The sequence below is a fragment of the Dryobates pubescens genome, chromosome 2 (genome assembly GCF_014839835.1).
Source record: "Dryobates pubescens isolate bDryPub1 chromosome 2, bDryPub1.pri, whole genome shotgun sequence".
NCBI classification, from domain to species: domain Eukaryota; kingdom Metazoa; phylum Chordata; class Aves; order Piciformes; family Picidae; genus Dryobates; species Dryobates pubescens.
The window spans coordinates 24,197,594-24,217,325 of NC_071613.1; the positions used below are offsets into that span (position 1 = coordinate 24,197,594).

At 43.1% G+C, this 19,732-nt stretch overlaps 1 protein-coding gene across 8 annotated transcripts in view; it reads right to left on the minus strand.

Moving 5' to 3' along the window:
* AGAP1 (ArfGAP with GTPase domain, ankyrin repeat and PH domain 1) overlaps window positions 1-19,732 on the minus strand; it is a 389,866-nt gene that overhangs the window by 246,429 nt on the left and 123,705 nt on the right. For 4 of the 8 annotated variants that reach the window (XM_054172065.1, XM_054172061.1, XM_054172060.1 and 1 more), the window contains exons 3-4: window positions 13,439-13,526; window positions 12,615-12,626 (exon numbers count right to left, since the gene is read on the minus strand). In XM_054172065.1, coding sequence (XP_054028040.1) covers window positions 12,615-12,626; window positions 13,439-13,526 — 100 coding nt within the window. The remainder of the gene's footprint in view (window positions 1-12,614; window positions 12,627-13,438; window positions 13,527-19,732) is intronic. The other 4 variants (XM_054172086.1, XM_054172080.1, XM_054172073.1 and 1 more) reach the window with 1 other exon arrangement.

Sequence of the window (19,732 nt, forward strand, 5' to 3'; positions counted from 1 at the left end):
GAATACTGCTCAAGGTTCCAGCACAAGTTTGAAAATTCTGAAACATTTTCTGCACAGTGGTAAAGCACCTGTGCCCTCTCTGTGTGTGCCCACATCTCCAAAGTTATTCCATAAGAAAAAGATACTAGATACGACGAGGTAGCATTTTCATTTGACATCTACTGCACAGAAATACACAAAAATTTTGTCAGAGGGCAAACAAGCACTGAACACATTACGCATTGTGAGCATGCCCTTTTTCACAGTCCATTCATGGGGGGGGGGGGGGGAAATTCTGACAGTTTAAAGGGGAGGAAAATACTCAACAGGAACTTGCATTGAACCTTCTCCTTCAACAGTCACTCAGACCTCTTGAATTCACCCCAGTGTCCCAAACGCCAGGACCCTCTTCCAGCTACACATTGCATTACCTACAGAATTTTCTACGTACGTTGAATTCTGTGATTATAATTTAGACAACTTTTAAATAATTCCAAGCTTCCTGCACTACTGCTTTTCTCCTTTGTATTTAGCATTCTCACCAGCACCATAACCTCATCGCTTAGTACAACTGTATTTAAAATTCATCAGAGCACAACGATCACTGTCCAATGTTCAAGCTTAATCAGACAGTAAAACTCTTCAGATGAACACACTCAAGTATTTGTATAGCTACACCTTATTGAGCATTCCAATGGAAAGGGGGAAGATAACAGTATTTTTGCATTCGGACGGGTGCGACCACTAACTCCTGCTCCTGACCGCTGGGGTCAGCAGAACAGCATCATGAACTGCTGGCATTAGCCAGCAAAGGACTCCTAAAAACAACCCCTCTGACCCTGTAGTGTGGGGTGACAAGGACCTACATCTGAATTAATGGTTCTATTTCTACTAATAAGCTATGAAATCAGCCACATCTGATAGCTCTTTTTAAATTTGGTTTTGGTTTGGTTTTGGTTTTTTGTGTTTGTTTGTTGGGGTTTTTTTTAACGCCTTTATTTTATGAACAGCAGGTGCAGACAGTTACTTACTTGTCACACCCACTAATTGTATATACACTACAAGTCTAATTTTAAAAGCTTATTTTTGTCAGGCCAGCTGGAGGCAAACAAAACCTAAACAGCAGCAGTCCACTTCTTTGGGCAGGGTGTGATACTCCTTTAGTACACTCCTACCTGTTTCCATCACCAGCCTTTTCAAGTGTAAAAGTTTATACCACAAAACACCACTTTGCAAAGTTCCTTACAAAGTTAGCCCCATGACTTAAAATACCATCGTTCTTTTTTACTGCAGTTCCTTAAAATATGGCTTATTGTACATTTCATCTTCCAGACATTAATCCATTCTACCTTTCAATCTAAAATATGAATCATCTCCTGCCAATATCTTGCTCAAAACTTCTATATATAAATTCAACCTCAAAAGCTTCCAACATAATTTCAAAGATCCTCACACACCTGATAAACTCTATACTTCGTAACCAAGACAAGCCAAAATCTTAAATCCTACAAGAACAGGAGCAGAGATTTCAACCTTCCCCCCACCTTCTCTCTTTTCTATTAAAACATCTCTTTTCTTTTTGAAGTTAGTTTATAGCTGTCTTCTGTAATATCTGAATTACAGTATTGCATTAAAAGCCGGGGGGACTGTGCAGGGGGTCCATCTCAGCCTGGGTTCTCGCTCAGGCACGCGCGCCGCCGCACTTTTTCAGTAACTTTGTCCAGCAGGTGCCGTGGGCAGGGCTGGCCATGGTGGTAACTTGCCGCAATAACTCCTTTAAAAACTCAGTCTCTACTCAGATTGAGGGGGAATATAAGCAGGTAGGTAGGTGTCATAAGCAAGAGGTAGGTGTCCAGGCATCTGGCTGCAGACAGTGCTGGAGCCTGGTGCTTGAGATGCAGAGTAGTGGGGACAACTGCTGCATAACCTGTGAGCAGACTATCTGCTTAACCTGGTGGCCAGACTAAAGGACGAGGTTGCTAGACTTAGAGATGTAAGAGACTGCAGAAGGGTGACAAACCTGAGTAACCAGGCTCTGCAGGCCCCCCAGGCAAAGGCTGGTTATCCAAAAAGCAGAGGGGAATGGACGCAGGATCCTCTCAAAAGATGCAAGGTTAAACCTCCTTGCCTCCCATCACCTTCCCCACTGCCCTTGGAAAACAAGTACAGGGCATTGGAGGTCGAGGGTGAGGTGATTCTGATGGAGGACACACCATCTGGGGTTTTCCCTGAGGCAAAACAGCATAAGGCAAATCAGCCTAAGGCTAAACAGCCTTCCCCTGGCATCAGGACCTGCTCCCTTAAAAAAAAAAAAAAGAGGAGGGTAACTGCCATTGGTGATTCCCTCCTGAGGGGAACAGAAGGCCCCATATGTCAGCCAGACCCTACTCACAGGGAAGTTTGTTGCCTCCCAGGAGCTAAGGTTAGGGATGTTACCAGAAGGATGCCCAGTTTGGTGCAGCCCTCTGACTACTATGCCGTAATAGTTATGCAGTTAGGGAATGATGATGTTGCAACCAGAACTCTCAGGGCTATCAAGAATGACTTCAAGGCCCTGGGGGATCTCGTTGAGGGGTCAGGTGCACAAATAACTTTCTCATCTATACCCTTAGTTGCAGGAGGGAATACCATAAGGAACAGGTCAGCAGCCATAGTCAACAAGTGGCTTAAAGGCTGGTGTAGTCAAAAGAATTTCGGCTTTCTTGATCTTGAAAAACTTTCTATGGCACCAGGTCAGCAGGCAACAGATGGAGCACATCTGTCCCAGAGGAGAGGAAAAATCAGTGTATGAAAATGGCCTATCCCTCAAAGGGAAAAAGATTCTAGGAAGGCAATTGGCAGGTCTCATATATAGGGCTTTAAACTAGATTCAAAGGGGGAAGGGGCTGAAACCAGTCCCCCAAGCCAGGAAGGTGGGGGTGATAAGCTAGAGCCAGAGGTGAAACCGGCAGCCCGGCTGAAGTGCATGTACACTAATGCACGAAGCATGGGTAACAAATAAGAGGAGCTGGAAGCCTTGCTGCAGCAGGAAAGTTATGATGTAGTTGCCATCACAGAGACATGGTGGGACGACTCACATGACTGGGGCACTGCAATTAACAGCTACAGGCTTTTCAGAAGAGACAGGCAAGGAAGAAGGGGTGGAGGGGTGGCCTTGTACCTCAGAGAGGCACTAGATGTCATTGAGCTGGAGATCAGGGATCATGAGGTTGAGTGCCTGTGGGTGAGAATTAGAGGGAAGGCCAACAGGGCTGACATCCTGGTTGGAGTCTGTTATAGACCACCCAACCAGGAAGAAGAAGTTGATGAAGCATTTTTTAGGCAGCTTAAGGCTGTCTCAAGATCGCCTGACCTTGTTCTCATGGGCGACTTCAACCTGCCTGACATCTGCTGGGATCTCAACACAGCAGAGAGAAGACAGTCTAGGAGGTTCTTAAAGTGCATGGAGGACAGCTTCTTATCCCAGGTGCTGCATGAGCCTACCAGGGGCAAGGCTATGCTTGACCTCCTCTTCACCAGCAGGGAAGGGCTGGTGGGTGATGTGGTGGTAGGAGGCTGTTTAGGGGCCAGTGACCATGAGATAATTGAATTTTCGGTATTTGGTCAAGCTAAGAGGGGCAGCAAGAAGACCTCCACTCTGGACTGCCGGAGGGCAGACTTCAGGCTACTCATGGAACTAACTCAGAAGGTTCCTTGGGAAACAGCCCTTAGAAACAAAGGGGTCCAGGAGAGCTGGGCCTACTTCAAGGAGGAACTCTTGAAGGCACAGGATCAGGCTGTGCCAATGCGCCGGAAGATGAGCCGCCGGGGCAGACGGCCAGCCTGGATGGGCGATGAACTTCTAAAAGAACTAAGGGAAAAAAAGAGGGTGTATCACCTTTGGAAGAAAGGGGAGGCAACCCATGAAAAGTTTAAGGATGCTGCTAGGTCTTGTAGGAATTAGGGAGGCAAAAGCACATTTGGAGCTTAGGCTGGCCTCTGCTGTGAAAGACAACAAAAAGTCCTTCTATAAATACATTTTAATAGCAATAGGAAGGGCAAGGACAACCTCCACTCCTTGGTGGACACGGAGGGGAATGTTGTAACAAAGGATGAGGAAAAGGCAGAGTTACTTAACAACTTCTTTGCCTCAATTTTTTCTAGCAGGACAGAATGTCTTCCAGACAGCTGGCCTGCAGAGCTGGCAGAAGGAGTCAGGGAGCAGCATAGTTTTCCTCTGTTCCAGAATGGGGTAGTTGGTGATCTGCTTAGCCACTTGGATCCCCACAAGTCCATGGGACCAGATGGGATCCATCCCAGGGTGCTGAGAGAGCTGGCAGATGAGCTGGCCAAGCCACTCTCCATCATTTTTCAGCAGTCCTGGCTCACTGGAGACATCCCAGACGACTGGAAGCTGGCCAACGTGGTGCCCATCCACAAGAAGGGCCAGTGGGATGAGCCAGGGAATTATAGGCCTGTCAGCCTGACCTCAGTGCCAGGCAAGATTATGGAACAGGTCATCTTGAGTGCAATCACACAGCATTTACAGGATGGCCAAGGGATCAGGCCCAGCCAGCATGGGTTTAGGAAGGGCAGGTCCTGCCTGACCAACCTGATCTCCTATGATCAGATGACCTGCCTGGTGGATGTGGGGAGGCCTGTGGATGTAGTCTACCTGGACCTCAGCAAGGCCTTTGACACCGTCCCCCACAGCAAACTCCTGGCCAAGCTGTCAGCCCATGGCTTGGATGGGAACACACTGCATTGGGCTAGGAACTGGCTGGAGGGCCGAGCCCAGAGAGTGGTAGTGAATGGTGCCACATCCAGCTGGCGGCCAGTCATCAGTGGTGTGCCCCAGGGATCAGATGGGCAGAGTCCAACGGCATGAAATTTAACACATCCAAGTGCTGGGTTCTGCACATTGGCCATAACAACCCCATGCAGAGTTACAGGCTGGGGTCAGAGTGGCTGGAGAGCAGCCAGGTGGAGAGGGACCTGGGGATGCTGGTTGATGGTAGGCTGAACATGAGCCTGCAGTGTGCTCAGGCAGCCAGGAGGGCCAATGGCATCCTGGCCTGTATCAGGAACAGTGTGGCCAGCAGGAGCAGGGAGGTCATTCTGCCCCTGTACACTGCACTGGTTAGGCCGCACCTCGAGTACTGTGTCCAGTTCTGGGCCCCTCAGTTTAGGAAGGATGTTGACTTGCTGGAACGAGTCCAGAGAAGAGCAACAAAGTTGGTGAGGGACTTGGAACACAAGCCCTATGAGGAGAGACTGAGGGAGCTGGGGTTGCTTAGCCTGGAGAAGAGGAGGCTCAAGGGAGACCTTATTGCTGTCTACAACTACCTGAAGTGGGGTTCTGGTCAGACAGGGCTTAGTCTCTTCTCCCAGGCAACCAGTACCAGAACAAGAGGATACAGTCTCAGGCTGCGCCCGGGGAGGTTTAGGCTGGAGGTTAGGAGGAAGTTTTACACAGAGAGAGTGATTGGCCATTGGAATGGGCTGCCTGAGGAGGTGGTGGGGTCACCGTTGCTGGGGGTGTTCAGGGCAAGGCTTGACAGGATGCTTGGTTGCATGGTTTAGTTGATTAGGTGGTTTTGGATGATAGGTTGGACACGATGATCTTGAAAGGTCTCTTCCAACCTGGTTTATTCTATTCTAATAACCCTAAACTTAGAACTGGACTTAGCTACCTGTGATTATATCTGTCTGAACATTTAGTAAATAAATGAACCAATTATAATGAGGTCAGCTAATAAAACCCAAAGCAACTACAATATTTTTGGTTTTCCTTTTTAATTATCTCCAAAAATATTCCAATTCAAACATGAGAGCAGAATGCTCATTATGCAATACACTGTATCTTTTTTGTTTTCTATATGTATCCTGTATTTCACAGAACACTTTTCATATCACATCAGATCACATCCAAGGGGAGGGAGAAAAAAAGAATGACATCACTTAGCAAAGATCTGATCTTGCCATGCGGCAAGGTGGAAGGCCCCTAAACCATGCAGGAAAACCTAGTGACAACTTGCTATAGTGTCAAATTAAAAAACATCTGCTAGGAACTAAATATATTGTGAATAGAATCAGCTCACTACTATGCCCTACTTTCTGACACAACCCTCCAAAACAATGCAAGATTAAATGGAAGTGAGGGAAAACATCCAAACACCAATGCAGTCAAATACAAGCTGTAAAAGAAATATGTTTAAACAACAAGTTTAAATTCTGCTTTAAAAACTTCCAAGAGCTAAACACTGGACTAGGATTTAGAAACACAAGCAGATGTAGTATTTGAAAAAGGAAGTAGAAGGCAGGCCCTTCCTTGAGCAGCAAACCAGCTCATGACTCAATAGCAAACAAAAGTAAAGAGCAATGGAAACCTAAGAGTCACTTCTATTACTATTAAGAATCTACAGCTGTAATAGGCACTATAAATCCAAATTAGTTTTCACCTGGAATACAACCTTCAGAGGAGCTTGTTATGAGAAGGGTATAAATTCTATAGACATTAGTCACCAAAACCTTTGAGTATTCAAGGTGTAACACGTTAAAGACATCTAAAAAGATCAGGGGACCCTCAAGGCACACAACCAAAAAGGGAAGTCCCTTCTAGGAAACTGCTTCTTCAGCACCTTCTCCCCAGGATAAAAGCAAATACTCAATTTCCTCCTTTAATTAACATAGTTCCTTATTTATGCAACACTTTAAACAGTAGCCAACTTGACAGCTAGAACAGAGAGGTTTTCAAAGAATCTGCTAACCCACACAGGCAATCTCAGGGGGATGAGGAGAGGGAAGGGCTGGCGAAGGGAGATTGTAGAATACATAAACACAAGCTTTTCTGCTAAGGCTGAAAGGCTCCAAAAGCCCAAGAGAGCCAATGGCAGCAGCCCTTTAAAATGATCAAAAAAGACAAGTGTTGTCTTATCTGGATGGCAGTGTGAAATGCCAAAGAAAAATAATCAGCTGATAGTATTACAACAAAACAGAAGACAAAGAACTGAAAGGAGATAATTTTGAAACACATGTCTACAGTCATCATTGTCTGCTGCACACAACACAGCGTTTGTCTGCTTTTTTTACAGACAAACAAAAAAGTGCTCTGATAGCTTCTGCTGCCCAACGGAGTGCTGCATAAAAAGTCTGTGAACAACTGCACTAAGGCTTGAATTTGACATGGAAAATTTCAGCTTTCCTGTGTTTGTGATGTGAGCACTATAATGGATGGAATGAGCTGGACCCTAGGATTCATGTTACTTGTTTTGAATTCATATGCACTCAGAAGTCTTCTAAGATCCCCCCATATTGTGCAGATTTTTCTATGTATAAAAATTTATGTGTAGATTTTTACATGTACAATGGGATTTTATAGAATTACAGGAAATGACAAGTGAAGCAGCATCAAATTGTGTCTTTACAGAAAAGTATGCAAGTGCATATTCAGAGGACAAATTTCTTTGCTATTCATTTACATTTCAGCTGGCTTGCTCACCAAGAACAGACCTTAGTCTGGGACAGAGCCTCACCCTTCACTCATCAAAACACACATTTGGTTGTTTAGCAAATACAGACTCCAAACTGATATATCTGAACAACAACACACACAAAAAAGGAACACAAAACCCCACCAACCAGCCAAAATAAAATACAACCAAACAACAACAATCCCCCACAACAACAACAAAAATGACCAACCAACTCAAAAACCAATCCTAGATAAAAATAGCTAAAGGAAGGACCAAGTATTATGGTTTTAGACTACAGGAGGGAAGATTTAGACTACATAGAAGGAAGAGTGACCTTGACAGGCTGGATGGGTGGGCAGAAGCCAAGGGCATGAGATTTAATAAGGCTAAGTCCAGAGTTCTACACTTTGGCCACAACAATCCCAAGCAGCAATGTAGGCTGGGAACAGAGAGGCTGGAGAGCAGTTACCCAGTGGTGTTATAAGCCCCAGCCCTGGAAACACTCCAGGTCAGGCTGGAGATGGCTCTGAGTAACCTCATCTAGTTGAAGATGTCCCTGCTCATAGCAGGAGGAGCGGATTATATGGCCCTTAAAGGTCCTTTCCAACTCAAAACATGCTATGATTCCATGATTTGCAACCTTAGGAATCTAACTGTTCACAAAAGAAAGAATTACACTTCCAGTCTGCACATGAATCAGGATAAAAAGGGAACAAGAACCACTGTCTTACATAAGAAAAGGCTGTCCAATCCTGCAGTTCCCATGTTGCAGTCAACCTGCTGTAAAAGCACTGAACTGTGATCCCCTTCCCATGATTAAATCTCTCAATTCATCCAGGTATAAATAATGTCAAAACATGGGATTTCTTTCCCATATGCTTCATTTCGCATATACAAGGAAAGAACAATCATATTTTTCTTCCCCTCACCTCAGGAGAACAAGTTCCATTCTTGGTTTCAACCAGAAAGACCAGCATCTGAAGCATTAGACCTTTTCCATGAATGAAGCCAAATGGCAGATTATGTAGGTTAGCAGATAGTGCCTAAGCTTTTCATATACACATTTTCCAAGAGTCTACGGCCAGATAAAAATCTCACAAGGGGATGCTGAATAAAAGCAGCTGAAATTTTAGTCTTCCTCAGTCCTCCTTGGATAATTACCATCTGCTGGAGTAGCATGATATGGAAATAATTACTGGATAGAAATGGGAAAATAGTGACATGCAACCCATCGTATGAAATTTCTACTTGTTTTGGCAACAGGCTAGCAACTTAGGTTCATAGCCACCTCATTGCATCCCTTCTTTAAAGGAAAGGCTGAATGTGACACACTTAATACTAGCAATCATTAAGTTCTAGATCATGCCTGCTACTAAAGCGTTCATTGTGGGCACTGAAAAAGTTCATCAGTGGAGACTACTACAGTATAAAATTATTTTTAGGCCAAACTTGTAAAAAAACCCAAATGATCACAGATTTCTGGAAAACATATTAAGGGTTAAGCTGGGGACAGATGTTGAGCTGTTAGAGGGTAAGAGAGCTCTACAGAGGGACCTTGACAGGCTGGACAGATGGGCAGAGTCCAAGGGCATGAGATTTAACACATTTAAGTGCCAGGTTCTACACATTGGCCACAGCAACCCCATGCAGTGCTACAGGCTGGGGTCAGAGTGGCTGGAGAGCGGCCAGGCAGAAAGGGACCTGGGGGTGCTGGTTGATAGTAGGCTGAACATGAGCCAACAGTGTGCCCAGGTGGCCAAGAAGGCCAATGGCATCCTGGCCTGTATCAGGAACAGTGTGGCCAGCCCGAGCAGGGAGGTCATTGTGCCCCTGTACTCAGCACTGGTTAGGCCACACCTCGAGTACTGTGTCCAGTTGTGGGCCCCTCAGTTTAGGAAAGATGTTGACTTGGAGGAAGGTGTCCAGAGAAGGGCAACAAAGCTGGGGAGGGGTTTGGAGCACAAGCCCTATGAGGAGAGGCTGAAGGAGCTGAGGTTGCTTAGCCTGGAGAAGAGGAGGCTCAGGGGAGACCGTATTGCCATCTACAACTACCTGAAGGGAGGTTGTAGCCAGGTGGGGGTTGGCCTCTTCCCCCAGACAACCTGTGACAGAACAAGAGGACACAGTCTCAAGCACCAGTGGAAATTTAGGCTGGATGTTAGGCAGAAATTCTTCACAGCAAGAGTGATTGGCCATTGGAATGGGCTGCCTGGGGAGGTGGTAGAGTCACCATCTCTGGAAGTGTTTAAAAAGAGACTGGATGAGGCACTTGGAGTCATAGTTTAGTTGATTAGATGGTGTCAGGTGATAGGTTAGACTTGATGATCTCAAAGGTCTCTTCCAACCTGGTTAGTTCTATTCTATTCTGTTCTATATTCAGAAGTTGCTCTGCACAGATATAACTGGAACAGCTATTTACTCCCTTAAGTTAGGGTATTGGATGTCTTTATGCTTTTGAGAGAAAAAAAATAGTATTATTTTGTTCCACCTAGGGAAATAAAGGGGCAAGAAAAAAATAACCAACCCAAAAAAAAAAAAAAAAAACCAACCCCAACAACTAAAACACACACGCAACTTAAACACACCCAAACATCTAGTTATTAACCTGCTTAAAACAGTTGTCCCTCATTGGAATGCCAAAGTAGAGCAGATTGCCACTCTATAATCATCAATCCTCAAAAAACATCATCAAAAGAGGTAATTACCAATTCCAGGAAAGAAGTTACACTTTACATTACTTTGAAGCCAGTCTCCTAAGCACAGATTACACCAGAGACCTGTGTCCTGAATGCTTTTTTCAACAGCTGGCAAAGAAACGGCCAAAACAGTTGCTATACCTCTTTCTCTGGCCTTCTACCCTCAAGTTCTACTGTATAGCCACAGGTGCCACTACCTGAATTCAGTTTCTCCAGAAGGGAATCTCCTTGCTTCTTCACTATCACTTCAACTACTCTGCATCTTCAAATTTAAGGGGATCAGGTTAATGTGACCTCTTAAAAAGAGGACATCCTGGACAGATTTAGCACTTTGTGTTTCTATCAGTTGTCTGTTCCAGCATCTCACTTTACCATGGCAGTGGGCTGGGGAGAAGAAAACAAAGCCTTCTTTTTCCTCATTCCTGAGACACCTTGGACCACAAGTTGTTTTGTTTTTTCTTTTTCTCTCCACCCCACCCAACTCCTTTTTTTTTTTTTTTACCCTTCACTGGAAAAACCCCATCTGAAATAATCGTGACACAAATCGGGGTTCTCATAGACATACCAGAAAAAGGCAAAAGCCTTGAAATTCCCACTTGTTACACAGCAATACATCATTCAAGATGGACAGGATGACCTTTGAGAGTGCCTTCCAACCTGACACAATCAGTGAATCATTCCTTTTCTTACATCAAAATGTATCTGCTTTAAAACTGTTTTGCCCAGGAGTATAGCTATATGCATGCCAAGTATGCAAAGGAAGTGTCTAAAAGTCTCCTTACTCCACAAGTAAGACTTTAAGAGAAAACAAAGGTTTTCATGTTAGACTCACACTAGAGACTAAAGCTAATTCTGAACAAAAATAAAAGCTGGGCCAGACAATGAAAGAAAACTGCTTTACACTATAAAGTTGTATTATTCCTTCTCTTGTAGGGGGAGGTGGTGTCAGGCAGCAAGACAAATGCCTTGTCCTAAAGAAAAGAGCTGAAGGAAACATGAAACCATCTTTATATACTTAAGGTTCATTTACTGGAACGATGAAGCTACTTTAAAAGCCTACAGGAGCTCTGACACTTGCCTAATTCAGGGCAGGACAACGTATAGCACACAAAGCAGTCTCTGGTTATAATCACCATTTTCACATGAAATATGCATCCATTATTTTACCAACTAGACACTAATTACAGGATGCTTAATAAAATTTCGCTGTTAGTAAGCCATTTGAAATCAGTTACATTTGTTTTTCCTTAGTCAAGCAGCTGACACCTTAGTCTCTGATACGCATACTATCCTTCATTTAACAATCCAGTTCATTTAAAAGACCTTTTTGACTTACACCTAACATCAATTTATGAAAATGTTGGAAAAAGACATTAAAATATGCTTCCCATGCATAACACGGAAATGATGAAAGTCCTGGAGTGTAATAGAATCAACTGCATTGCTGTTGTATTCCCCATAGAATGGCAGTGTGTGGACTTACACTTGGGTGAGAAAGAAATAAAACACCAACAAATCATTAGTACAGATGTTCACTAGGGATAGTTTATATGGATGAAATTTACTTTAATATTAACTTGATTAAAAATCTTGCCCCTATCCCTTACAAGGTGAATTAGAGTTCTTAATTATTCTAGTTTTTCTCCTGGTAATGAAATGGAATGGTGTCATTAGGGAGGCTTGTCAGCTACATTTATGTGCAAAGAAATGATTTGACACTGCTTTTGTAATCTAATCCTTTCAGGAAAAAACAGTCTGAATGTCACTCAAGCACTGTAAATAAAAATCCTTGAAGACAAAGAGAACAGATGGCAACACTCTCAAGGAACAGCATCTACAATATTCACAATTTATGAGGAGAGGACTGTTAACCCTGTAAACAGCCAATCCATTTGAATCTTCCATTTAAATAAGTCTGTTCAAAAAATGAGGAGAGAGATTTGCAGGGATACTCTTTGTTGCAGAATCCTTGTATTCAGTGATATAGGTACTACATAACCATTCACTGCCATCAGAATCTAGAAGCAGAAGGCATGAATGTGTACTACACAGAGTTTTGTTGCAAGGCTCAATTATCACTCCATCAGCCCTTGTTACAAAGCAGGAAACACATTTAAAAGGCAAGCTTATGAGACTTGACTGTTACTGCAATTACACAAGAAGCAGCTTGGTCCATCCCTCCCTTCCCCTCTCCTCCCATTTTAACTACAATTCAAGACTGTTAAAATGTCACATACTATGCTTAATAGCTTCCTCTGGCAAGAGTTAATTTGAAACGAATGTTATCATAGATGCATGAAGCTACAAACTACTGCTGAAAAGACAACTACAGCAAGAGACAAAAAAAGAGTGAGATGTACTAAAGACTTGAAATCAAAAGGAAACAAATTAAATGATACACAAAACAGGGGGAAGACGCTATAGTACAGAAACTGCCTTCTGTCTCTTCAAAACAAGAGCTGCCATGGAGACAATGTATAGTTACCTGCATCCATATCTGCAAAGAATGGAACAGCCAGTAAGGAAAAGAAGGAACCAGAAATTCAGTGTCTCAGAGATGGATTTAAAAGTTCATAATGAGAACAGATTAAAAGAAAAGAAAAAAACATCAAAAAAAGCATTCAGTATAAAACACACCTCTAAGGCAGTATGATATTTTTTATTTCAAGATATAAACTTGGATTAAATGCTATGATGTTTTCACAAATTAATTTTCTATGGCATAAGAATATTTAAAAACAAGAAAAAAAAACACCCACCACCACAAAAAACAACCACCACCCCCCAAAAAAATCCCCACACACAAAAATCCCAACAACAAAAGTAAAATCACCCCAACCAGAACTTGAAGACCAAAGACTTAATATACTAAACAAGGAACAAGTTACATCTTCAATTTTGGCATCCAAAGCTTTTTTCAGTCTCCCAATGTCACAAACCAAAGGGCCCAATTCTGCACAAATCCAGTGCTAGATAGAATAATTGTGGCTTTCAACAGCCAAATTGAAAGCAGCAGTACTAGCGAGAGCAGGCAACTCTTCTAAACAAAGGACTGAAGTTTCCCATATGGGCAAGTACTGGATATCAAAGTATTTAAAGATGCTAAGTTGTTACATAAAAGCCACAGTTCTGCTCTTCAGATACACTTATCTCAGTCTGGAGAATGTTGAAGGAAAAGTCTCCATGAACATGGAAATAGCAAATCAGATTGTTTGCTGATTCATTTCTGCATGATTAAAAATGAATGAAGATGTAGTTTGTGATTAAAAAAAGGAAAAAAGAGTGAAATAAATATGCATATCCACATACCTTCAGGTGATTCCTCCTGGACATATGTGCCAGTCAGATACCGGTGTACAAGTGCAGACTTGCCACTGGCTAGGTTACCCACAATCCCCTGAAAAATAAAAGGAAAAGCTCAACTGCAATCAATCCCCATAATAAAACCACTATATTCAAGCTAAACCTTAACGCAGAAGTAATTTCTGTGCACTTGAGGAGAATGCCCACATAATATAAACACTAAAAAATACACCCACAGATAAAACAGCTGCCAAAAAAGGATGGCTCCAGTAGAGCATGTATCTGAAAATGCATGCAAACTAAATCCAGTCTCTTTTTGCAGTATAGAATCATAGAATGTTAGGGGTTGAAAGAGAGATCTGGAAATCATGCAGTCCAACCCCCTTGCCAGAACAGGACCACTTAGTTGGGCCAGGCAGGTTTTGAAAGTCTCCAGAAGACGAGACTAAACAATCACTCTCAGCATCCTGTTCCAGTGCTCCATCACCCTCACAGTAATGAAGTTGCTCATCACATTGAAGTGGAACTTCCTGCTGACCACTTATGTGAAGTGTGAACACAAGGTAACTTAGACTCCAGGGGAAACACCCAAAGCTCAGAGCAACCTTGTCACCTCTTTATTAGGAAATATAAACACATCACTAAATTATCCTACTGGGAAATATCTCTGTAGGCTACCCACCATGTGATTCACACTGACTCACAACTGAAATATACATGATATGCATGGCCACAGGCAGACCTTGGCATGTTCACTCTGACTTGCTGAATTGCCTTACTTGACTGACATGTCTGCAATTCAAACTGTCCATACCCAAACACATGCAGCATTGGGAACATCTGACAATAAAACAGTCATAGGATCACAGAATGGTTTTGAGTTAGAAGGGACCTTTCAAGGTCATCTAGTTCAACCCCCCTGCAGTGACTAGATCAACCTTTAACTAGATGAGGTTGCTCAGATACCCATCCTTGACATTCAACCACAAAAACATTCAAACTGACCTTGAATGTTTCCAGGGATGAGGCTCTCATCACCTCTCTGGGCAACCTAGGCTAGTGTTTAATCCCCCTGTGGCAGTTTAGGCTGGGTACCCTCCTGTAACTGCCCCATAAGTTGCACCTCTGGCATCCTGAGTGTCCAACCCAGTAGGAGGACACAGGACATAGCATATTTCTACCCATATATCCTGCATCCTATAAATCCATCAGCAAAGTCATTCTTTTTCTTTCTTCCCTCTCTGCTCCTGTGGGAGATGCTCCCTATTGGTAATGCTGGGGAAGTATCTCAAGGCCTCTTAAGCCTAGCTAGGCCTAATTCCAGGAGGCAAGGAGATGGGGGGAGCAGTCTCAGTCCTGACCAGTCTGAGACTAGCCTAGCAGTACAGGGGGGTGGGGGGAGAAGAAAGAGCCCTGGGGGTTTTGGGGAGAAGGGAAGTATTGGGGACCTTTGGGTGTTATGTAAAGGACTCAATACCCTTTGGGATTCTTTGCCACTATGCTTTGTAGTTTATGTAAGACACTAATTGCTTTTCCCTTTAACCTTTCCATCACTTTCCAAACCATTTGTGAGAGTGTCATTTTTTCGTCCCTCTCCAGGCAACAGAAGATCTGTCTGGCTCTAAACCAGGACACACTCTCATAGTAACCAGTTTCTTCCATCTATCTAGTCTAAATCTAATCTCTTTTAGTTTAAAGCCATCACCCCCTGCCCTATTGCAACAGGCCCTGCCAAAAAGACTGTCCCCCATCTTTCTTACAGACCCTTTTTAAGTACTGAAAGGCCAAAATAAGGTCCCCCGACCCCTTCTCTTTTTCAGAATGAACAACTCCAACTCTGTCAGCCTGTCCTCACAGCAAAAGTGTTCCAGGACTCAGAGCATTTTTGTGGTCCTAACAGGAGTACTCAATAGATACAAGTACCATATACCATATCTTAAAGCAACTGTGATTATTCTGTTTAAACTGGTTTGCCAGCATTTGTTTCTCAAAACCCAGGCAGAAGAAGCAGAGCATAGCCCAGTGCCAAAACAGTTTTCTTCCCAGAGGTGCTCAGATACTTTCCTTTTTCTGTTGCTTTAAAGTGGCTGTGAGGAAGTTCAGAAGCCTGTCTTCACTACTCCCAAACAAGCCATCCCTTTTAGGTCACAGCCTTGCATTGTTGGCTAATGCAAGTACTGCTGGTTTGTCCCCAGGCCAACCATCAAGCAGAAATGGACTGACAGATGCAGCAAGCAAGGTCCGAGTCTGGCTGCCTGCCCTGCTCTGCAGAGTCCAGGGGACAGGAGGTTTTGGAGAACATCTCTTCCCTGTGTTTCAAACAAATGTCTGTCTTTTTTGCCCAGCTGTCATCTCTGAAGGCACTGTACTTAGTCAGTTTTTGGGGGAGGATATGGAAACTTATTTCATCCTTTAAACAAACCTGTGTGTGCTCTGTTGTTACGTGTTTTCCTGACCTTAACCAAAAGGTTCAGAACATAAGATCCCAGGAGAGAGGATGAACTCTGCTGATCTGATAGTTTGCCAAATAGAGACAGCAGGAACAAGTTACACACTAGCACACATTCTCTACTCCACTTTCTTTATCCTAACTGTTAAGAAACTATCCTCCTTACCAAAAATTGCTTAAACCAACACAGTGGTGCCACCTTTAACTCAATGGCAGGTGGGGGAAAGGGGAAAAGGGCAATTTGCTCAGGAAAAACTACAGTGACTCACTATGACTTTCCCATTTTGCCAAGAGAGACAACAGCTAAAAGGGCACGATGAGCATGCGTGCTGTGGAACTGCACTTGGTTTAGTCTACTGCACGTTCTGGTTCAACATCTTTCACCCTGAGCACAAGCTATTAGGGAAAATGAAATGATGCTCTCTATAGCAACCACATTTTCAACATATTTCTTTCATCTCACAGATGCACTGGGGAAATGCACTGTGTGTTACTGAAGAGTAAGTGACAAGACCTAATGAAAAATTAGTATTGAAATGAGTTGCTGCCTTCAGAAGAGAATGTGCATAGTGGACAGCAAGTAAAGGCTTAAGATTGTGTATGCACAAGGAAATACAAGGTATTGATTAACTATTTTAAATAAATTGTTAACACTTATTCCTAACTCCCCCATTCAACATATGGAGAAGATAATTTGAAGGAGGGGGGAATCCAACTTGGGACTTCCATCTGCTCATACAGAGAACAAAAACCCAAAGCAATATTGCAAAGACATCCGAATCTTCTATCTCTATTCTTCTGACTTAACCACAATTTCATTTTGGCTATTTCAGTGAGATGTAAGAGGAAGAAAATAACATCTCTAACAAATGTTCTTTAAGCCCAAAATACCAAGTAACCTCTTCTACCTCCACTATACGCCAATAAGCTACAGTAAGCTTGTCTACTCATACACTGCCTTAAATAAGCAAAATACACAAATAACTCTCAATATTTCTCTGTCCAGAAAAAAACCAAACAACTATGATGCCTGAGAAAATCCTGTGAATAAGAGCTTGGCTGCTGCAGCCCTTCTCATCACAAAACTGATACTCTTTCCCTTTCCATATGAAGCCTCCTGGTGAGAAGTTACTTCCCATCATTTTCCTTTTGCATAAAACAACACATTTTTTACTGTTCAGGATTCACAAACCCTCAAAGAGTAATTTTTTTCCCAAAAAAAATGAATAGAAGCAGACAAAACAGTTTCCCAGATTTTAGCAAGATTCCATTAAAAAAACCACATCAAAACAAACAAACAAAAAAGGATAAACTGCATTGCTTGCTAGTTGCCCATTTTCTTCAGCACATAACTCATCAGTAGTTTGTATTCACTACTGGAGCATCTTCGCCCTGGAGCAGAAGCTGAACACCACCTTCTTCCAGCAAGTATCTCCCTCTTCTCCTTTCCCAGCAACTCTGTATTGTGACAGGCTGGGCCAAAAACGGCAAGCAAACCAAAAATCCCATCTGTAAATCAGTAGCTTAGATGTACCTCTGCAGATAAAGAGTCAGGTTAAGGCCCCTTCTGATCTTCACAATTTCTGAAAAATTGGAAAGTGAGCAAGCCTCCCATGGGTGTGCTAGGAAAATACTGACAGAATGGTTTGTATTTACACTTAACTGTAGACAACACACAATGAAGCTGCTTCTGACCTACCTTGTGGCAAACTAGTATAGCACTGAAACATCCACCAAAAACCTCCATTAGTCAGGAGGTACAATCAGTCACACAAACACCTTCAGAGTAGATACTGGAAGCTCCACTGAAATGAGACTAGTTCTGGAGGTTGATGCTATTTTATATTATACCAGTGCCAGAGGCATAGCCTGTCAGAGAGCAAAACTGCGAGGAGTTGGAGCTTGGGCTCCAGTGAGAGTGAGTAAGCTACATCCTTTGCCCATGGATGGCAAGTGCTACTGTATTTAGTCAGAGAACTCAGTGACTTAAGAATACATTTTTTTTTTTTTTTTAGTATTTTTCCTTTCAAGTACCACAAAAACCATATCAGCATAGGGAATTTCCAGGTTCTCCAGGAACTTCTTCCTTATAGATACCCAGAAAGACAACGGTGCCTGGTCAGAAGAGCAATGCTTGATGCCACAAAATGATGCAGATAGTGACACAATGGCCACAACCACCCCATGCAGCACTACAGGCTGGGGTCAGAGTGGCTGGAGAATGGCCAGGCAGAAAGGGACCAGGGAGTGCTGGCTGACAGTAGGCTAAACATGAACCTGCAGTGTGCCCAGGTGGCCAAGAAGGCCAATGGCATCCTGGCCTGTATCAGGAACAGAGTGGCCAGCAGGAGCAGGGAAGTCATACTGCCCCTGTACTCAGCACTGCTTAGACCACACCTTGAGTCCTGTGTGCAGTTCTGGGCCCCTCAGTTTAGGGTAGATGTCGACTTGCTGGAACGTGTCCAGAGAGGGGCAACAAAGTTGGTGAAGGGCCTCGAACACAAGCCCTATGAGGAGAGACTGAGGGATCTGGGGATGCTTAGCCTGGAGAAGAGGAGGCTCAGGGGAATCCTCCTTGCCGTCTACAACTACTTGAAGGGAGGCTGTAGCCAGGTGGGGGTCAGTCTGTTCTCCCAGGCAACCAGCACCAGAACAAGAGGACACAGTCTCAAGCTGTGCAGGGGGAAGATCAAGCCTAATCTTAGAAAGAAGTTCTTCACAGAGAGATTGCCCATTGGAATGGGCTGCCCAGGGAGGTGATGAGGTCAGCATCCCTAGAGCTGTTTAAGAAGAGACTGGATAAGACACTTAGTGCCATGGTCCAATTGATTAGTTAGGGTTGGGTGATCAGTTGGACTTGATGATCTTGGTCTCTTCCAACCTGGTTGGTTCTGTGATGTGTATTTCAATTTAGAAATAACTTCACTAACTCCTCTAGTACAACTAGAGCCTTCTTCCCTTTAGATGAAGTATTAAAACTTATGTACAGTCCTCAAGTGTATCGCCACTCCTTCTCCTTTTATTCATTTCTCAAGATTGAGAGCTAGAAGTTTGGTATTTTGAAGACAATGCAGGATTTATTTTCCAGTTCAGAATATTTAATTGTTTCTTAATAGAGCACTTCCTGGATTTATATTTCAAGTCAGTTTGGAACTACCCACAAAACTGACGAAAGTTCTTTAAGGAGCTTAAATGGTGAAAAAAGTTAACATGGATAAAAGCATTAATGCAGTTTTACGTAGGAGTATTAATGTTGACAGAAATCACACAAACCCAAAGTATGTTTCCACAAACCTGACTATAAAAACCTTCATTTGCAGCACTAATTTTTTCCTTAGATGGCTACTTCAGAAAGCATCCAGGATGAAACTATCTCTTCCTTCTCTTCAGAAGAGGATTCATTCCTTCAGATCTCACCTCAGTGGCTGCATCTGAAGAGACAATGCAGCCATATCTTTTCTGCCAGAATAGAAACCAGTATACAAATTGAAATTCAGAAGATTAGGCCTTCTGTTGTTCAATGCAGTGCCTGGCACTACTGCTCCAGGTCTCTGCCTATCATTAACCTCTGAAAATTCAAACTTTGTATTGAGTCAGATTTTTCCACTATAATTTCTCTCAATCAGGATTAATTCTTGTTTTAAAGATGATTCCTCCCCAAGTATGACAAATATGCCAGCATGTTTTCAGAACAATGCTATTCCTGTAGCTCCCAGACTTCATATACAAACAATCCAAGTAATTTATATTTATTTAATGACATGTATGAAATGCACATAGCTATGACCAAGTTCTATTATGGAACAAAACCACTACTGTAACCCACTTTAGAAATGAGAACAATTTCGGCT